At 44.4% G+C, this 21,321-nt stretch overlaps 1 protein-coding gene across 1 annotated transcript; it reads left to right on the forward strand.

The window, feature by feature from the left end:
• The first annotated feature begins 1,840 nt into the window (after window positions 1–1,840).
• Window positions 1,841–21,073, forward strand: LOC141145625 (uncharacterized). The gene is made up of 6 exons (XM_073632454.1): window positions 1,841–2,095; window positions 3,798–3,899; window positions 8,648–8,719; window positions 17,547–17,648; window positions 19,972–20,043; window positions 20,896–21,073. The coding sequence occupies exons 1-6, from the start codon at window positions 1,856–1,858 to the stop codon at window positions 20,995–20,997; spliced, it is 690 nt and encodes a 229-aa protein (XP_073488555.1). The 5' UTR covers window positions 1,841–1,855; the 3' UTR covers window positions 20,998–21,073.
• Window positions 21,074–21,321: the final 248 nt, after the last annotated feature.

Raw genomic sequence — 21,321 nt, forward strand, 5'->3', positions numbered from 1 at the left:
TTTCTACTCCTTGGAAATTAATAAATTAATAATAAGAAGAAGTAATTCATTCATTTTTTATTTGCTACTCCAGTGGATTTATGCTTATAGGTTTTGATACTCATTTGCCCTTATTTTGAGTTATTTATATCGGTATTATAGATGTTCCTTGGAGTATCTTCTGGCTACTCTACAAGTTGATATAATACAGTACTATATCTGGGATAGGCATCAACAACTTCACCAGGGAGGTTGTTATGGGTTTCCCCCATGGCCATGTGCTCTTGATTCATTTCCCCACTCTATGCTGCACAAGGGTGGTAATTTCCATTATCCACGTGACTACAGGCACACAAATGTGAAAATTTAGTATTTTCAGCTTCTTTTGCTATGTTTGTGCCCATATATATCGGATGCACAGTACTTCCAGTTTATACAACTCAACCCCATTTGTTCATTGAGCCCTTATTATTCATTAGGTTTATGACCTTTGAACTGTTTTCTACTTGTGGAGGCTTTGGAGGGATCCTGGTGCTCTTGCATGCATGTGTTCTCTGCCATATGTAGTAAGTTGCCTTACTTGATACATTTTCCTATATGCATGGTTTTTTTGCTCATTTATATGTGTTTATGACATTTATCACTGTTTATATTTTTAGACAGTTGTTCAATCTGTTGCTCTTGAGAACCCCCAGATGAAGACCTTTGAGTAGAAAACGCGTAGGGATACCCACGATTTTTTGCGATCTACAGCTTTTTCTTGTATGAAGAAAATCCTATCATCCTGTGCAAATTTTGCATTTACTGCTGCATGTATTTTTATTAGTGTCTTAAGATTGTATTTAATAAAATGTATATTTGTATTTTTATATATTTGTCATAGTGGTGCCTTTACAAAAGTCCCTTCCATAAACCCCCTTTCTGTATCTACTTACCGGGAAGTGGCACCATAATGCCTTCCAATCTGGGCATTCAGATAAGAATTTTTGAGCGTCCATAGTCAGGCCCGTAAATTTCTAATAGCTGAGCTGGCACCAATACTGATTTCTGGAGACAATCCAGCCGAACTCTCCTGAGAGTGCACTAAGAGAGATACACTTTGCCGCTTATGCTGAATAAGTTGCTCCCTGAGCAGCAGATCATCCAGGTACCCCAGAATAGTTGGGATGTGGGCAGCACTAATGGTAAGGCCCTGCACTGAAAATGCCGGTCCTCCATCACAAGAAAAGTTTAGGTAAGGAGGTAAAAATTGGAACATGTTTTACATCTACCAAAGCAAGAAAATCCTGGCTACAGCACTGCCAGTAGGGCAGCCCCGCTTTTTCAGGGGTCAGATGCAGGCACCAACCAGGCAACGCCATGGGACCTGGACCCCAGGTAGTTGGCCCAGGTCTGTAACTAACGAAATGGTTGCGAACAACATAGAACGAACATCAACCCCATGACTTGGGACCGCAAGTTGTTTGAGTAGATATTGTGAACCTTTCATCCACTGGAAGCAGCATGGTCTCTACTTGTGACAGAAGGTGATCGAAAAAAGCCAAAAGATTTTAGTTTCATTTTGGATAGAGTAGGCAAAAAAAAAAAAAAACTCAATCTGTGTCATAATGTCTGTCCTGTAGCCACAACAGGAAGACAGGGGAAATCCCTCCTAAAATCCCTACTTAGATAGTCACCACAGTGTGATAAGGACCATTGCTACCAGGAATTTCATTTTTGTAGCCTAGTTGGAGTGCTACTTTAAATGAATAGCAGTGTGTTTTTTTTATTTTTTACTTTTAGGAACAATGTGTTGTGAAAGATGCTTGTCATGTTCTTAATGGAGCAATAAATGTAGAAACAGATTTCACAAGACTTCTAAAAAAAAAAGAGGAAGATGGAAGTGCGGACCATAAATAGAGGGGGAATCAGACACGTAAATCACCATTACGGAGGACACAAGATGAAGATCTGGCAGTGTGTGGTATGGCTCTCTGCGGTCACATTGGAGGTGTCTCACTCTCAGTCTCCAGATCAGGAAGAACGGATCAGAGAGGCCCTGGATCTCTACAACCAGAGAGAGGATGTCCTCTATTTCTATAAACCCCTGGAGGACCTTCCAGCCATACCTATGCAGGTGCAGTACAGGGCAATACATGGGGGGAGGGACGGCGGCTTCAAGGGCAATATATTGGGTGGGGGGAATTCAAGGGAATTTGTATTCTTTCAAGGAGTTTTCAATATGACTATAAATGTAATAATATGTAAATTCCTTAAAAATGTTCAGAAAAAGTAGAGCCATTTATCCAACTGTCCATACAGAGCCTCTGGTTTGTAGACCAGATACATTCTAAATTTAGAACCATTCATCCAACTGTCCATCCAGAGCCTCTGATTTATAGACCGGATACATCCTAAATATAGAACCATTTATCCAACTGTCCATCCACAGCCTCTGATTTATAGACCGGATACATCCTAAATATAGAGCCATTTATCCAACTGTCCATCCAGAGCCTCTGATTTATAGACCGGATACATCCTAAATATAGAACCATTTATCCAACTGTCCATCCAGAGCCTCTGATTTATAGACCGGATACATCCTAAATATAGATCCATTTATCCAACTGTCCATCCAGAGCCTCTGATTTATAGACCGGATACATCCTAAATATAGATCCATTTATCCAACTGTCCATCCACAGCCTCTGGTTTATAGACCAGATACATTCTAAATCTAGAAACATTTATCCAACTGTCCATCCAGAGCCTCTGATTTATAGACCGGATACATCCTAAATATAGATCCATTTATCCAACTGTCCATCCACAGCCTCTGGTTTATAGACCAGATACATTCTAAATCTAGAAACATTTATCCAACTGTCCATCCACAGCCTCTGGTTTATAGACCAGATACATCCTAAATGTACAACCATTTGCATAACTGTCCATCCAGAATCTTTGGTTTATAGACCGGATACATATATAGAGCCATTTATCCAACTGTCCATCCAGAGCCTCTGGTTTATAGACCAGATACATCCTAATTATAGAACCATTTATCCAACTGTCCATCCAGAGCCTCTGGTTTATAGACAAGATACAGCCTAAATATAGAGTCATTTATCCAACTGGACATCGAGTGATCAAGATTGTCCGGGCTGGAAGACGTTTATTAATGATAATAAATAATAATATGATTTGGTAATGGGGGGAGATGTGGTGATTGATTGAAGACAGGTCCACTTTAATGCCTTTCAAAAATAAGGAACAGTTACATTTAGACCCCTTTCACACGGAAGGCGTTTTTCAGGCACTTTAGCGCTAAAAATAGCGCCTGTAAAGCGCCTGAAAAAAGCCTCAGCTGCAATCCCAGTGTGAAAGCCCGAGTGCTCTCACAGTGGGGCGCGGCGCTGGCAGGGCGTCACAAAAGGTCCTGCAAGCAGCTTCTTTGCAGCGCTGTAGGAGCGGTGAATACACCGCTCCTAAAGCGCCCCTGCCCACTGAAAACAATGGGGCAGTGCTGCCATACTGCAGCAGCGTTTTTCGGCCGCTAGCAAGGGTTAAAACCACCCCGCTAGCGGCTGAATAGCGCCGCATTACCGTCGTTTTAGCGGCGCTATTCGCCCACTAAAAATAGCGCCACCAACGCTCAGGCGCTGGCAGTGTGAAAGGGGTCTTACATTACAAGTCACATCTAAAGACTTATTTTTCTTTTTTATTAATCCAACATTGCCACTTTTCATTCTGATCAATATTCCCTGATCACTTAGGAGTGACAAAAAGTCTGAAAAGTTTATCTGTATCCTTCCATCTTCCAAATCTTCTTCCAGGAGGAAACAAAGGATGAAATCCTGAGATTTGGAATAATGGAGACGAGGTGTCTGAAGTCGGAGGGAGGTGACGCAGCGCGGTGTGAATTTAAACCGGATGGGGTGAGTTTTATCTGAGAGGATTTCATGTGAAATGTGAAGTCTTTGTTTATGACGGAGAGCCACATGCAGATGACAGGTCACTCCTCTGATGATGAATGATACAGAGTAATACAATGTAACAATATTATCACTTTGTATCTCTGATCTGATGTGTGTGACAGCTCGATCGCTGTGCTGGCAGCACATACGAGCGGCGTGTGGGCGTTATGGACCACCCGTCCTGCCGCTGCACATATGCGTTGCATGGTCAGCAGGAGGTCGTACTTGTGCCCACGCTTCGCTTACATTATATAGCTAGTTTGTTAGTTTGGCCCAACTAAATGATTTAAAGAGAAATTACACCATGAATTCTACTTCTCAGAATTTCCAATAGCTTAAATTCAGCTCAGCGAAGCTGTCCCCCCCCCCATTTAGCACAAATAATAACTCAAGTGTGTTTCTTTAGTGCCACATTTGTGCTGCTTTTATTTTTAAGATATTAGCAATTGTTTTTTCCAGACATCACCCAGCCCCCCTACAACACCCAAAAGACATAAAAAAGGGCTGGTTGGTTAGTGTTGCGTTTGTGCTGTTTTTTTGTTGTTTAAACCTCTGTTCTATTTGCTATCGTTTTTGCGTTATTACCATATGTGGCCATCAGAAAGCCCCCTTACACCATATGTGGCCATCAGAAATCCCCTTCACACCATATGTGGCCATCAGAAAGCCCCTTTTCACCATACGTGGCCATCAGAAAGCCCCTTTTCACCATATGAGGCCATCAGAAAGCCCCTTTACACCATATGTGGCCATCAGAAAGCCCACTTACACCATATGTGGCCATCAGAAATCCCCTTTACACCATATGTGGCCACCATAAAGCCCCTTTACACCATATGAGGCCATCAGAAAGCCCCTTTGCACCATATATGGCCATCAGAAAAGCCCCTTACACCATATGTGGCCATCAGAAGCCCCCTTACACCATATGTGGCCATCAGAAATCCCCTTCACACCATATGTGGCCATCAGAAAGCCCCTTTTCACCATACGTGGCCATCAGAAAGCCCCTTTTCACCATATGTGGCCATCAGAAAGCCCCTTTACACCATATGTGGCCATCAGAAAGCCCACTTACACCATATGTGGCCATCAGAAAGCCCCCTTAGACTGTATGTGGCCATCAGAAAGCCCCTTTGAATCATATGTGGCCATCAGAAAGCCTCTTTACACCATATGTGGCCATGAGAAAGCCCCCCTACACCATACGTGGCCATCAGAAAGCCCCTTTTCACCATTTGTGGCCATCAGAAAGCCCCTTTACACCACATGTGGCCATCAGAAAGCCCACTCACACCATATGTGGCCAACAGAAAGCCCCCTTACACCATATGTGGCCATTAGAAGCCCCCTTACACCATATGTGGCCATCATAAAGCCAAATCACACCATATGTGGCCACCGGAAAGCCCCTTTACACCATATGCGCCATCAGAAATCCCCTTTACACCATATGTGGCCACCATAAAGCCCCTTTACACCATATGAGGCCATCAGAAAGCCCCTTTGCACCATATATGGCCATCAGAAAGCCCACTTACACCATATGTGGCCATCAGAAATCCCCTTTACACCATATGTGGCCACCATAAAGCCCCTTTACACCATATGAGGCCATCAGAAAGCCCCTTTGCACCATATATGGCCATCAGAAAAGCCCCTTACACCATATGTGGCCATCAGAAGCCCCCTTACACCATATGTGGCCATCAGAAATCCCCTTCACACCATATGTGGCCATCAGAAAGCCCCTTTTCACCATACGTGGCCATCAGAAAGCCCCTTTTCACCATATGTGGCCATCAGAAAGCCCCTTTACACCATATGTGGCCATCAGAAAGCCCACTTACACCATATGTGGCCATCAGAAAGCCCCCTTAGACTGTATGTGGCCATCAGAAAGCCCCTTTGAATCATATGTGGCCATCAGAAAGCCTCTTTACACCATATGTGGCCATGAGAAAGCCCCCCTACACCATACGTGGCCATCAGAAAGCCCCTTTTCACCATTTGTGGCCATCAGAAAGCCCCTTTACACCACATGTGGCCATCAGAAAGCCCACTCACACCATATGTGGCCAACAGAAAGCCCCCTTACACCATATGTGGCCATTAGAAGCCCCCTTACACCATATGTGGCCATCATAAAGCCAAATCACACCATATGTGGCCACCGGAAAGCCCCTTTACACCATATGCGCCATCAGAAAGCCCCTTAACACTTTATGTGGCCATCAGAAGCCCCCTTACACGATATGTGGCCATCAGAAAGCCCCCTTAGACCATATGTGGCCATCAGAAAGCCCCCTTAGACCCTATGTGGTCATCAGAAAGCCTCTTTACACCATATGTGGCCATCAGAAAGCCCCTTAACACCATATGTGGCCATCAGAAAGCACCTTCACACCATATGTGGCCATCAGAAAGCCCCTTTACACCATATGTGGCCATCAGAAATCCCCTTTACACCAAATGTGGCCATCATAAAGCCCCTTAACACCATATGTGGCCATCAAAAAGCACCTTCACACCATATGTGTCCTTTAGAAAGCCTCTTTACACCGTATGTGGCCATCAGAAAGCCCCCTTACACCATATGTGGCCATCAGAAAGCCCCCTTACACCATATGTGGCCATCAGAAAGCCACTTAACACCATATGTGGTCATCAGAAAGCCTCTTTACACCATATGTGGCCATCAGAAAGCCCCTTAACACCATATGTGGCCATCAGGCACGGGCAGAGCTGAGTGACCTTTGGTGACCTTTTAGTAAATCATTAATAATGCAAAAACAATAAAAAGATATCACAGAGATTTAAACAGCACAAACGTGGCACTAACCAACCAGCCCGGTTTTGTGTCTTTTGGCTGTTGTAGGGGGGCTGGGTGATTTCATCATCTAGAAACCTTGCTAATATAATTTTTAAAAAAAGCAGCACAAATTAAAATTTTTACGGCACAAAACAGCATATACAGTGCCTTGAAAAAGTATTCATACCCCTTGAAATTTTCCGCATGTTGTCATGTTACAACCAAAAACGTAAATGTATTTTATTTGGATTTTATGTGATAGACCAACACAAAGTGGCTCATAATTGTGAAGTGGAAGGAAAATGATAAATGATACAAATATATATGTGAAAAGTGTGGGGGGGGGGCATTTGTATGGAGCCCCCCGGAGTCAATACTTTGTAGAACCGCCTTTCTCTGCAATTACAGCTGCTAGTCTTTTTGGGGATGTCTCTACCAGCTTTGCACATCTAGAGAGAGACATTTCTCCCCATTCTTCTTTGTAAAATATCACAAGCTCTGTCAGATTGGATGGAGAGCGTCTGTGATCAGCAATTTTCAAGTCTTGCCACAGATTCTCAATGTGATTTAGGTCTGGACTGTGACTGGGCCATTCTAACACATGAATATGCTTTGATCTAAACCATTCCATTGTAGCTCTGGCTGGATGTTTCAGGTCGTTGTCCTGCTGGAAGGTGAACCTCCGCCCCAGTCTCAAGTCTTCTGCAGACTCTAACAGGTTTTCTTCTAAGATTGTCCTGTATTGATGCTGCCACCACCATGTTTCACAGTGAGGATGGTGTGTTCAGGGTGATGTGCAGTGTTAGTTTTCCCCCACACATAGAGTTTTGCTTTTAGGCCAAGAAGTTGAATTTTGGTCTCCTCTGACCAGAGCACCTTCTTCCACATGTTTGCTGTGTCCTCCACATGGCTTCTCACAAACTGCAAACAGGACTTCTTATGACTTTCTTTCACCAATGTCTTTCTTCTTGTCACTCTTCCATAAAGGGCAGATTTGTGGAGAACACGACTAATAGTTGTCCTGTGGACAGATTCTCCCACCTGAGCTGTGGATCTCTGCAGCTCCTCCAGAGTTACCATGGACCTCTTGGCTCTTCTCTGATGAATGCTCTCCTTGCCCGGCCGGTCAGTTTAGGTGGACGGCCATGTCTTGGTAGGTTTGCAGTTGTGCCATACTCTTTCCATTTTCCGATGATGGATTGAACAGAGCTCTGTGAGATGTTCAAAGCTTGGGAGATTTTTCTATAACCTAACCCTGCTTTATACTTCTCCACAACTTTATCCCTGACCTGTCTGGTGTGTTCCTTGGCCTTCATGATGCTGTTTGTTCACTAAGGTTCTCTAACAAACATCTGAGGGCTTCACAGAACAGCTGTATATATACTGAGATTCAATTACACACAGGTGGACTCTATTTACTAATTAGGTGACTTCTGAAGGCAATTAATTCCACTAAATTTTAGTTAGGGGTATCGGAGTAAAGGGGGCTGAATACAAATGCCCCCCCCCCCCCACACTTTTCACATATTTATTTGTAAAAACATTTTGAAAACCATTTATCATTTTCCTTCCACTTCACAATTATGGGCCTCAACTGAATTATTTAAAATGAAATCTACTTCTCAGGATGTCAGAAAACTTACATTCAGATTCTTGCCTGCTTTTGCCCTGGAGATATTGTGACAGTACAGTAATTTCTTTGAGTGCTGAGTATGAGGGACGGCCTGCTTTGATCACATGATCACTCCCAGTGTACACCCCCCCCCCCTCACTGACTTCCAATGATCCGGGAGAGGGGCGGGCACAGACAGCAGATTATTTGGAGTGTCGGTTTTAGAAGATCGGTGCTATGGTATAGGTGAGAGACATTCAGCTGTTATTTTATCTGAATACACAGGAAGTTCAAATCTGTGATCTGATCCTGACTGCACCCGGCAAAGAGAACATGCAGTGTGACATCATAACCAAGGTAAGTGACCGACACAAAATCCATCCTCACCCCCTGCTGGAGGACTCGGCTCCTTCCTCTATAACTCTCCTCTCCTGAAATACTCTGCTCTGCTGGAGGACTCTGCTCCTTCCTCTATAACTCTCCTCTCCTGAAATACTCTGCTGGAGGACTCTGCTCCTTCCTCTATAACTCTCCTCTCCTGAAATACTCTGCTCTGCTGGAGGACTCTGCTCCTTCCTCTATAACTCTCCTCTCCTGAAATACTCTGCTGGAGGACTCTGCTCCTTCCTCTATAACTCTCCTCTCCTGAAATACTCTGCTCTGCTGGAGGACTCTGCTCCTTCCTCTATAACTCTCCTCTCCTGAAATACTCTGCTCTGCTGGAGGACTCTGCTCCTTCCTCTATAACTCTCCTCTCCTGAAATACTCTACACTGCTGGAGGGCTCTGCTCCTCCCTCTATAACTCTCCTCTCCTGAAATACTCTGCACTGCTGGAGGACTCTGCTCCTCCCTCTATAACTCTCCTCTCCTGAAATACTCTGCACTGCTGGAGGACTCTGCTCCCTCCTCTATAACTCTCCTCTCCTGAAATACTCTGCTCTGCTGGAGGACTCTGCTCCTTCCTCTATAACTCTCCTCTCCTGAAATACTCTGCTCTGCTGGAGGACTCTGCTCCTTCCTCTATAACTCTCCTCTCCTGAAATACTCTGCACTGACCTCTATGTATGGGAAGTAATGAATGGTGTACATGGGAGGAGCCATATAGGACAATTACATATGCGGCTTCTGCTTCCTGCTTTGTAGTGCTGCACAGTGATTGCACTTTAGTGTTCCTCCGCAGTACAAATCATTACATACACAGGTTGGTCTTTCCTGCATTGAACGTCTGTACAGTAAGTACACGATTGTTTACCTGTCTCCTCAGTGTAATTGGTTTTATCTCAGCAGTCCTTCTTCAGGGCGGTGACATTCCCGGGCCCCTCCCCCCTGAATGTAAATCAGACTTCTAATGTAATTATTGGGAAATCTCACTTCCTCCTTCAGATTTCAAGGGTGAGACGCGCCGGCAGACCCCCCAGCAGACCACGCTTTCCAGGCAGCCGCTCCCCCATTGTAGGCATACCATAGTACAAGTTCTTTCAATGAAGAGAAGAGAAGTGGATTCCATGGAACGTTCTCTATGAAATGTCACATAAAGGAGTAAAATAAAGAATGAAAATGATGTGACTCTCAGAATTGTCATTGATGCACCAGATCCGGGTTATAATGTATGGTGGGGGGATGGGTACATTTTGGCTCTCATTGCCGGTCCAATACACACCATTGTCTTCAACCATGAAAAGACGATCGTCCCATTTCTTCATGTCACTCATTATCCACCAATGTATGAAATCTAAATTGTGAGTAAAAAAATATATTATATCCTATTCTATATACCATCCTTCCTATCCTATATTATATCCTATTCTATATACCATCCTTCCTATCCTATATTATATCCTATTCTATATACCTTTCTTCCTATCCTTTGGAATGCCCGCTCTGTCTGCAACAAACTCACTTCTCTCCATGACCTCTTTATCGCTAACTCATTTAATCTACTCACCATTACTGAAACCTGGCTTCATGAATCTGACACTCCTTCTCCTGCTGCCCTCTCCCATGGTGGCCTTCTTTAGACTCACTCCCCCAGACCCAATGGACGGAAGGGAGAGGGAGAGGGAATCCTTCTAGCCCCACATATCACCTTTCAGGTACTTCACCCACCTCCCTCCCTGTCACTTTCCTCATTTGAAGCACATCGCATTCGTCTGTTCTCTCCAGTTTCTCTAAGGATAGCGGTAATCTACCGGCCCCCGCGACCAGTATCAGCCTTTCTTGATGAATTCTCCGTCTTGCTCACCTGCTTTCTCTCTTCTGAAATCCACACAATCATTCTATATTATATCCTATTCTATATACCATCCTTCCAATTCTATATACCATCCTTCCTATGCTATATTATATCTTATTCTATATACCATCCTTCCTATCCTATATTATATCCTATTCTATATACCATCCTTCCTATCCTATATTATATCCCATTCTATATACCATTCTTCCTATCCTATATTCTATTCTATTCTATTCTATATACCATTCTTCCTATCCTATATCCTATTCTATATACCATCCTTCCTATCCTATATTATATCCTATTCTATATACCATCCTTCCTATCCTATATTATATCCCATTCTATATACCATTCTTCCTATCCTATATCCTATTCTATATACCATTCTTCCTATCCTATATCCTATTCTATATACCATCCTTCCTATCCTATATTCTATCCTATTCTATGCTTTCTTATAGCCTTCCTATTATTATCTTACATCTTATGCTATTCTATATCCTTCCCTTCCTATCCTGTATCTTATTCTATGTCAGTGGCGGCCGGTCCATAAGGGGTGCAGGGGCGAATGATAATATGACTAACATTTTTTAACATCTTAAAGTTAAAAAAATGTTTAGCATACTGTGATGTATTTAAAAATAAATCGTTCTATGTGTGTGCAGTGCACTGCAGGGCGCTGGACTAATAGAAGTCTATGAGGCCCGTCAATGTTTAACAAGCACGTGATTAGATCCTGATGCTCTAATTGGCTTGTTTAACATTGTGCTCGGGGCGCACAGAACCCGACCACTTTTGACTTTAGACATCAAAGAAATTCTGGGCAGCCACACTCCAAAGATATTTGCCTTTATTCAATAAGGTGTCATCCAAAATACACTTTTGACTTTAGCGACTCAAAATTCGCAAAGCGTCACTTCCCGGCCAATCAAGAGGCTGAATATTTGCAGCACGGAATAATGACAGCGATGGAGGCTCCTGTTGCAGGTAAGTGAAAAATACATAAACAGAACCATGTGGAATAATATGAATTACTGCCAAGATCCCAATATTTACAGTAAATGGAAATGTTACAGGTGAGGAGGACAAAGACAAGTGTGTCTTGTCTACAGTCAAGCATGGTGGTGGGAGTGTCATGGTCTGGGGCTGCATGAGTGCTGCCGGCACTGGGGGGCTACAGATCATTGAGGGAACCATGAATGCCAACATGTACTGTGAGATACTGAAGCAGAGCATGATCCCCTCCCTTCAGAGACTGGACCGCAGGGCAGTATTCCAACATGATAACCACCCCGAACACACCTCCAAGATGACCACTGCCTTGCTAAAGAAGCTGAGGGTAAAGGTGATGGACTGGCCAAGCATGTCTCCAGACCTAAACCCTATTGAGGATCTGTGGGGCATCCTCAAGCGAAAGGATGAGGAGCGCAAGATCTCTAACATCCACCAGCTCAGTGATGTCATCATGGAGGAGTGGAAGAGGACTCCAGTGACAACCTGTGAAGCTCTGGTGACCTCCATGCCCAAGAGGGTTAAGGCAGTGCTGGAAAATAATGGTGGCCACACAAAATATTGACACTTTGGGCCCAAATTGGACATTTTCACTTAGGGGTGTACTGACTTTTGTTGCCAGCGGTTTAGACATTAATGGCTGTGTGTTGAGTTATTTTGAGGGGACAGCAAATTTACACTGTTATACAAGCTGTACACTCACTACTTTACATTGTAGCAAAGTGTCATTTCTTCAGTGTTGTCACATCAAAAGATAGAATAGAATATTTACAAAAATGTGAGGGGTGCACTTACTTTTGTGAAATACTGTAAGTACAAAATTATATATGGACACAATATACAAAATATACAAATGACATGGAGAGGTGTACACAACAAGGGGATCCAACCAAATGGACTGCCTACTAGTAGGCTGATTCTGGGGGTCCCATTTGACAACCCGACATGTTTCAGAGTAATGCCTCCTTCTAGGGGTCTATTAGTTGTGTGTATGTTAGAGAATACATAAATCTATATTGCATAGGCATAAAAATGCCTTCAAATGGAGCTGATATACCATACAGACCGACCAATGGGAGCCAACACGACTGCAACCAACACTGTGCTACCGCAAGGACCCACCCAGAAAAGGGATCCCTCAATGTAATCGCCCTCGGGCGATCAAAAAAAAAGCCTGGAAGGGGTGGGTGTGAATTTAAGGAACCGGCTGTCTTTGCATAACAAAAGCATAGCATCTTCCAGGCATCCTGGCCCGGTCACCAACGGGTGGGTCCTTGCGGTAGCACAGTGTTGGTTGCAGTCGTGTTGGCTTCCATTGGGCGGTCTGTATGGTATATCAGCTCCATTTGAAGGCATTTTTATGCCCATGCAAATGTAATTGATGTATTCTCTAACATAAACACAACGAATAGACCCTTAGAAGAAGGAATTACTCCGAAACATGTCGGGTTGTCAAATGGGACCCCCAGAATCAGCCTACTAGTAGGAAGGCCTTTGGGTTGGATCCCCTAGTTGTGGATACTTCTCTTTGTCATTTGTATGTACATTTGAATATTTTGTATATTGTGTCCATATGTCATTTTGTACTTATGTCTCATGGACCTTTGCCTGTTGCAGGTAAGGACCTGGTGGGGTTTGCGCCCCCCCCCCCCCCCCAAAAAAAAAAAATTTTCACCAGCCGCCATTTTTCTATATCCAATTCTATATGTGATAATGATTTCTAGGCTTCTAGGCAACCCCAAAACTGGGTTAGGAACACCAGGATACTTTTATTATGTTACAATTTACCAGGTTGCAACACAGGTTAGATCCAAATTGAATTCTGTCTGTAAAGGCATCATAAGACAGATTCCATACCCCCCCCCGGGGGATTACTCCAGGACTGCATTAGAACCCCCAAACATTATTATTATTATTTTTTTTTTTTTTAAGCAGAGGCCCTAGAAAATAAATTGGTGGGTTTTACCATTTTTTATGTCACACACAGTATTTTCAAAAACATAATTTGCGGGAGAAAAAAGACACTTTTTTGAATTTTAATGGCGGCACTGGTGGTCAGGGATAAGCGGCACTGATGGGCATTGATGGGTGGCAATGATGGGCAGCAGTGATAAGCATTGATGGGCAGCACTGATGGCCAGCACTGACTGGCATCACTAATGGCCATTGGTTGCTGGGCACAGATTGGTGGCAATTGCTGGCAGTGGTTGGCAATCATTGCTGGCACTGGTGGACACTTAATTATAATCAGGGCACTGGCTACTGAACTTCATTTTTCTCGGCTCCTCGTACGTCTTGTACGTCACCGGGTTCTTGACGTTCGGAATTTCCGACAACATTTGTGTGACCGTGTGTATGCAAGACAAGTTTGAGCCAACATCCGTCGGAAAAAAATCCACGGTTTTGTTGTCGGAATGTCCGATCGTGTGTACGCGGCATTAGTGTAGAAACATGGGAAAATCCCACAGCTGAGTCCTCCTAATTAATGCCAACAGAACATTCTGCTGTAATATCTGGAAGGTACTGAGGAAAAAGAACCAATATTCTCATGCAAAGACAAATTAAGGTAAAACTTATGCCGCGTACACACTGTTGGAATTTTCGGCTACAAAAGTCCGACAGACTTTCGACGGACTTTTGGCGGACTTTTGGCGGACTTTTGGCGGACTTGCGGCAGACTTTCTTACGAACGGACTTGCCTACATACGATCACGCAAAAGTCCGACGGATTGGTACGTGATGACGTACACCAGACTAAAATAAGGAAGTTGATAGCCAGTAGCCAATAGCTGCCCTAGCGTCGGTTTTTGTCCGTCGGACTAGCATACAGACGAGCAGATTTCTGGGTCCGGCGGAGTTACAACGTAAAGATTTAAAGCATGTTTCAAATCTAAAGTCCGTCAGATTTGCGGCTGGAAAAGTCAGCTGAAAGTCCGGGGAAGCCCACACACGATCGGATTGTCAGCCAGCTTTAGTCCGTCGGCGTCCGTCGGACTTTTGTAGACGAAAAGTCCGACGGTGTGTAAGCTGCATTAATGTTCTGAGAGAAGCCCCATGGTTCCTTATCGCAAGGAACTTCTCTAAAGGAAGACTTACCCTTGCCAGGACAGCATCCATAATCAGGCCCGTATATTGCAATGGCTGAGCTGCCACCAATACTGATTTCTGGAGACAATTTAGCTAAACTCTCCAGAGAGCGTACTATGAGACTGTCACGTACCTGGTTCATGAGCCTGACATGTAGAGGAGAGCCTCTCTTACCACACCGGCTTGTGGGTCACCAAGGGTGAAACAGCAGCCACAGAAGCACGGTGACGTAGGAGTGCCTGAGATCAGTCCAGTAGTCAGTATGGCTGGTTGTCAGTGGCCGGATGTGCAGCAGGCACGCTGGTGATGGTTAGGCAAACCAGAGCCGTGGAAGGCTGGGATCACAGCAGGAGCAGGAACCGGATGCGGTTTGCAGAGCAGAGCGGTGGCGGGCTGGATGAGCAGGGGCAGGGTCAGGCAAGCCGGGTCAGTAACGTTCGGGCAGATAAGCAGAGCACCAGGCAGAAGAGAATTCCAAAACAAGCCGGGGTCAGGGTATCAAGCTATCAAGCAGACAGCGTTAGTGGGAACAAGATGGATCAAGATCAGAGGTCAGCACAGGTAACAGGTCAGAACACACAGAAGCTGCAGACCAAAAAGCAAAGACTCCTTGGTGCACTCAGTTTAAATAGTCCCTTTGGTGCCAGCGTTAGTGACAGGTGCGCCAACGCGCAGTGAGCATGCGTGCATGCCGTGCAATTCCTGCTGCACGGACATGCCTTTCCTGACAGATACACTTTGCTGCTTACGCTGAACAAGCTGCTCCCTGAGCAGCAGATCATTCAGGTACCCCAGAATAGTTGGGCTGTTGGCAGCCCCAATGCCAGGGCCCTGCACTGAAAATGATACTCCTCTATCACCAAAAAAGTTCAGTTGAGGAGGTAAAAATTGGGACATGTAGGCAGCATCCTTTAGATCTACCAAAGCAAGGAACTTCTGGCTAAAGCAGGGCCACTGCTGTAGGCTACAATTCCCACTGCCGGAAGAGCAGCCCCCCCCTATTTCCAGGGGTCAGATGCAGGCACCAAGTGGGCACAGACCGCCCTAGGCGGTTGGCCCAGGTCCGTACCTAACAAACTTGTTGAGAACAACATAGAAAGAACATCGCCCCTTGGCTTGGGACCACAAGAGGTTCGAGTAGATATCGTGAACCTTTCACCAACTGAAAGCAGCATGATCTCTACTTGTGACAGAAGGTGATCGAAAAAAGCCAAAAGTATTATTATTTTCATTTTGGATAGAGTAGTTATACTCAATCTGTGTCATAATGTCCGTCCTGTAGCCACAACGGGAAGTGAGAGGAAATCCCTCCTAAAATCCCTTCTTAGATAGTCACCGCAGTGTGATGAGGACCATTGCTAGCAGGGATTTCATTTTTTGTAGCCTGGTTGGAGTGCTACTTTAAAAGGCAGTATGTTTTTTTTTTTGTTTTTTTTTTACTTTTTGGAACAACGTGTTGTGAAAGATGTTTCTTGTGCTATTAATGGAGCAATAAACGTACAAACAGATTCCACAAGACTTGTAAAAAAAGAGGAAGATGGAAGTGCGGACAATATATAGAGGTGGAATCAGACACATAAATCACCATTACGGAGGACACAAGATGAAGATCTGGCAGTGTGTGGTATGGCTCTGTGCGGTCACATTGGAGGTGTCTCACTCTCAGTCTCCAGATCAGGAAGGACGGATCAGAGAGGCCCTGGATCTCTACAACCAGAGGGAGGATGTTCTCTATTTCTATAAACCCCTGGAGGACCTTCCAGCCATACCTATGCAGGTAGAGTACAGGGCAATACATGGGGAAGGGATGGGGCCTTCAAGGGCAATACACTGGATGGAGGGGCTTCAAGGGCAATACACTGGATGGGGGGCTTCAAGGGCAATACACTGGATGGGGGGCTTCAAGGGCAATACACTGGATGGGGGGGGCTTCAAGGGCAATACACTGGATGGGGGGGCTTCAAGGGCAGTACACTGGATGGGGGGCTTCAAGGGTATTTGTATTCTTTCAAGGATTTTTCACTATGACTATAAATGTAATAATATGATCATTCCTTAAAAATGTTCAGAAAAAGTAGAACCATTTATCCAACTGTCCATCCAGAGCCTCTGGTTTTATAGACCAGATACATCCTAAATATAGAGTCATTTATCCAACTGTCCATCCAGAGCCTCTGGTTTATAGACCAAATACATCCTAAATATAGAACCATTTATCCAACTGTCCATCCAGAGCTTCTGGTTTGTAGACCAGATACATCCTAAATATAGAGCCATTTATCCAACTGTCCATCCAGAGCCTCTGGTTTATAGACCAGATACATCCTAAATACAGAACCATTTATCCAACTGTCCATCCAGAGCTTCTGGTTTATAGACCAAATGCATCCTAAATATAGAGTCATTTATCCAACTGTCCATCCAGAGCCTCTGGTTTATAGACCAAATACATCCTAAATATAGAGTCATTTATCCAACTGTCCATCCAGAGCCTCTGGTTTATAGACCAAATACATCCTAAATATAGAGTAATTTATCCAACTGTCCATTGTGTGATCAAGACTGTCCGGGCTGGAGGACGTTTATTAATGATAATAAATAATAATATGATTTGGTAATGGGGGGAGATGTGATGATGATTGATTGATGACAGGTCCACTTTAATGTCACCCAAAAATCATCAATAGTTACATTTATGTTACAAGTCACATCTAAGGACTTATTTTTCTTTTTTATTAATCAAAAACTGCCAATTTCCTTCAAATCAATATTCCCGGATTACTTAGAGGTGACAATAAGTCTGAAAAGTTTATCTGTATCCTTCCATCTTCCAAATCTTCTTCCAGGAGGAAACAAAGGATGAAATCCTGAGATTTGGAATAATGGAGACGAGGTGTCTGAAGTCGGAGGGAGGTGACGCAGCGCGGTGTGAATTTAATCCGGATGGGGTGAGTTTTATCTGAGAGTAATTCATGTGAAATGTGAAGTCTTTGTTTATGACGGAGAGCCACATGCAGATGACAGGTCACTCCTCTGATGATGAATGATACAGAATAATACAATGTAACAATATTATCACTTTGTATCTCTGAATTTGATAGTTTGTGTCAGCTTGATCCCTGTGGTAAATTCAGTTGATTGGACATGATCTGGAAAGGCACACACCTCTCTACAGAAGGTCCCACAGTTAACAGTGCATGTGAGAGCGCAAACCAAGCCATGAAGTCCAAGGAATTGTCTGTAGACCTCGGAGACAGGATTGTATGGAGGCACAGATCTGGGGAAGGGTACAGAAACATTTCTGCAGCATTGAAGGTCCCAATGAGCACAGTGGCCTCCATCATCCCTAAATGGAAGACGTTTAGAACTTCCAGGACTCTTCCTAGAGCGGGCCGCCCGGCCAAACTGAGCGATCGGGGCAGAAGGGCCTTAGTCAGGGAAGTGACAAAGAAACCGATGGTCACTCTGACAGAGCTCTAGCATTTCTCTGTGGAGAGAGGAGAACTTTCCAGAAGAACAACCATCTCTGAAGCACTCCACCAATCAGGCCTGTATGGTAGAGTGACCAGATGGAAGTCACTCCTCTGTAAAAGGCACATGACAGCCCGCCTGGAGTTTGCCAAAAGGCACCTGAAGGACTCTCAGACCATGAGAAACAAAATTCTCTGGTCTGATGAAACAAAGATTGAACTCTTTGGCCTGCATGGCAAAGCGTCATGTCTGGAGGAAACCAGGCACCGCTCATCACCTGGCCAATACCATCCCTACAGTGAAGCATGGTGGTGGCAGCATCATGCTGTGGGGATGTTTTTCAAAGGCAGGAACTGGGAGACTAGTCAGGATCGAGGGAAAGATGAATGCAGCAATTTACAGAGACCTCTTTGATTAAAACCTTCTCCAGAGCGCTCTGGACCTCAGACTGGGGCGAAGGTACATCTTCCAACAGGACAACGACCCTAAGCACACAGCCAATATAACAAAGGAGTGGTTACGGGACAACTCTGTGAATGTTCTTGAGTGGCCCAGCCAGAGCCCAGACTTGAACCTGATTGAACATCTCTGGAGAGATATAAGAATGGCTGTGCACCGACGCTCCCCATCCAACCTGATGGAGTTTGAGAGGTCCTGCAAAGAAGAATGGGAGAAACTGCCCTAAAATAGGTGTGCCAAGCTTGTAGCATCATACTCAAAAAGACTTGACGCTGTAATTGGTGCCAAAGGAGCTTCACCAAAGTACTGAGCAAAGGCTGTGATACTTATGTGCATGGGAGGAGTCTGTGATACTTATGTGCATGGGAGGAGCCTGTGATACTTATGTGCATGGGAGGAGCCTGTGATACTTATGTGCATGGGAGGAGCCTGTGATACTTATGTGCATGGGAGGAGCCTGTGATACTTATGTGCATGGGAGGAGCCTGTGATACTTGTGTACATGGGAGGAGCCTGTGATACTTATGTACATGGGAGGAGCCTGTGATACTTGTGTACATGGGAGGAGCCTGTGATGCTTGTGTACATGGGAGGAGCCTGTGATACTTATGTACATGGGAGGAGCCTGTGATAATCATGTACATGGGAGGAGCCTGTGATACTTATGTACATGGGAGGAGCCTGTGATACTTATGTACATGGGAGGAGCCTGTGATACTTATGTACATGGGATTTTTTTTAATTTGCAAAGATTTCAAACAAACTTCTTTCCCGCTGTCATTATGGGGGATTGTTTGTAGAATTTTGAGGAAAATATTGAATTTAATCCATTTTGGAATAAGGCTGTAACATAACAAAATGTGGAAAAAGTGAAGCTCTGTGAATACTTTCCGGATGCACTGTATGTGCGGCGTGTGGGCAATAAGGAACCACCCGTCCTGCTGCCACACATATGGGTTACATGGTCAGCAGGAGGTCATACTTTGCATACAGTATGCAGCTAATTTGCTAGTTTGGCCCAACTAAATTATTTAAAGTGAAATTATACGGTGAAATCTACTTCTCAGGATTTCAGATAACTTAAATTCACATTCTTGCCTGTTTTTTCCCTGGAGATATTATGACAGTACAGTCATTTCTTCACTCTAAGTGCTGAGTATGAGAGGGTCGGCCTGCTTTGATCACATGATCACTGTCAGTGTACCCTCCCCCCACTGACTTCCAATGATCTGGGAGAGGGGCGGGCACAGACAGGCAGATTATTTGGAGTGTCAGTTTTAGAAGATCAGTGCTATGGTATAGGTGAGAGACATTCAGCTGTTATTTTCTCTGAATACACAGGAAGTTCAAATCTGTGATCTGAACCTGACTGCACCCGGCAAAGAGAACATGCAGTGTGACATCATAACCAAGGTAAGTGACCGACACAAAATCCATCCTCACCCCCTGCTGGAGGACTCTGCTCCTTCCTCTATAACTCTCCTCTCCTGAAATATTCTGCTGGAGGACTCTGCTCCTTCCTCTATAACTCTCCTCTCCTGAAATACTCTGCACTGCTGGAGGACTCTGCTCCTTCCTCTATAACTCTCCTCTCCTGAAATACTCTGCTGGAGGACTCGGCTCCTTCCTCTATAACTCCCCTCTCCTGAAATACTCTTCTCCTTCCTCTATGTGGGCGGCACAGTGGTGTAGTGGGTAGCACTCTCGCCTAGCAGTAAGAAGGGTCGCTGGTTCCAGTTTCCTCCCACACTCCAAAGACATGCTGGTAGGTTAATTGGATCCTGTCTAAATTGGCCCTAGTATATGTATGAATGTGAGTTAGGGACCTTAGATTGTAAGCTCCTTGAGGGTATAGGGACTGATGTGAATGTATAATATATATATGTAAAGCCCTGCGTAAATTGACGGCGCTATATAAGTACCTGAAATAAATAAATAAAATATGTATGGGGAGTAATGAATGGTGTACATGGGAGGAGCCATATAGGACAATTACATATGCGGCTTCTGCTTCCTGCTTTGTAGTGCTGCACAGTGATTGCACTTTACTGTTCCTCCGCAGTACAAATCATTACATACACAAGTTGGTCTTTCCTGCATTGAACGTCTGTACAGTAAGTACACGATTGTTTACCTGTCTCCTCAGTGTAATTGGTTTTATCTCAGCAGTCCTTCTTCAGGGCGGTGACATTCCCGGGCCCCTCCCCCCTGAATGTAAATCCGACTTCTAATGTAATTATTGGGAAATCTCACTTCCTCCTTCAGATTTCAAGGGTGAGACGCGCCGGCAGACCCCCCAGCAGACCGCGCTTTCCAGGCAGCCGCTCCCCCATTGCAGGCATACCACAGTACAAGTTCTTTCAATGAAGAGAAGAGAAGTGGATTCCATGGAACGTTCTCTATGAAATGTCACATAAAGGAGTAAAATAAAGAATGAAAATGATGTGACTCTCAGAATTGTCATTGATGCACCAGATCCGGGTTATAATGTATGGCGGGGGGATGGGTACATTTTGGCTCTCATTGCCGGACCAATACACACCATTGTCTTCAACCATGAAAAAGACGATCGTGTCAGAGGATCTAATTGACCAGACCGTGTGGACTGCACAGAGGAGACCAGAAACACATGTAAGTGAAATAATGGTGTTTATTAAATAAGTGACAAGTAAAAGGAATATAAACAGTGCA

This window comes from Aquarana catesbeiana, linkage group LG05 (assembly GCF_042186555.1).
Source record: "Aquarana catesbeiana isolate 2022-GZ linkage group LG05, ASM4218655v1, whole genome shotgun sequence".
NCBI classification, from domain to species: domain Eukaryota; kingdom Metazoa; phylum Chordata; class Amphibia; order Anura; family Ranidae; genus Aquarana; species Aquarana catesbeiana.

Excerpts from the sequence above, each read along its gene's own strand:
- LOC141145625 (XM_073632454.1), top strand. The coding sequence starts at position 1,856 with ATGGAAGTGCGGACCATAAATAGAGGGGGAATCAGACACGTAAATCAC. Across the intron at positions 3,900-8,647 it reads GTGAATTTAAACCGGATGGG|GAAGTTCAAATCTGTGATCT; the intron begins GTGAGTTTTATC and ends CTGAATACACAG. Across the intron at positions 17,649-19,971 it reads GTGAATTTAATCCGGATGGG|GAAGTTCAAATCTGTGATCT; the intron begins GTGAGTTTTATC and ends CTGAATACACAG.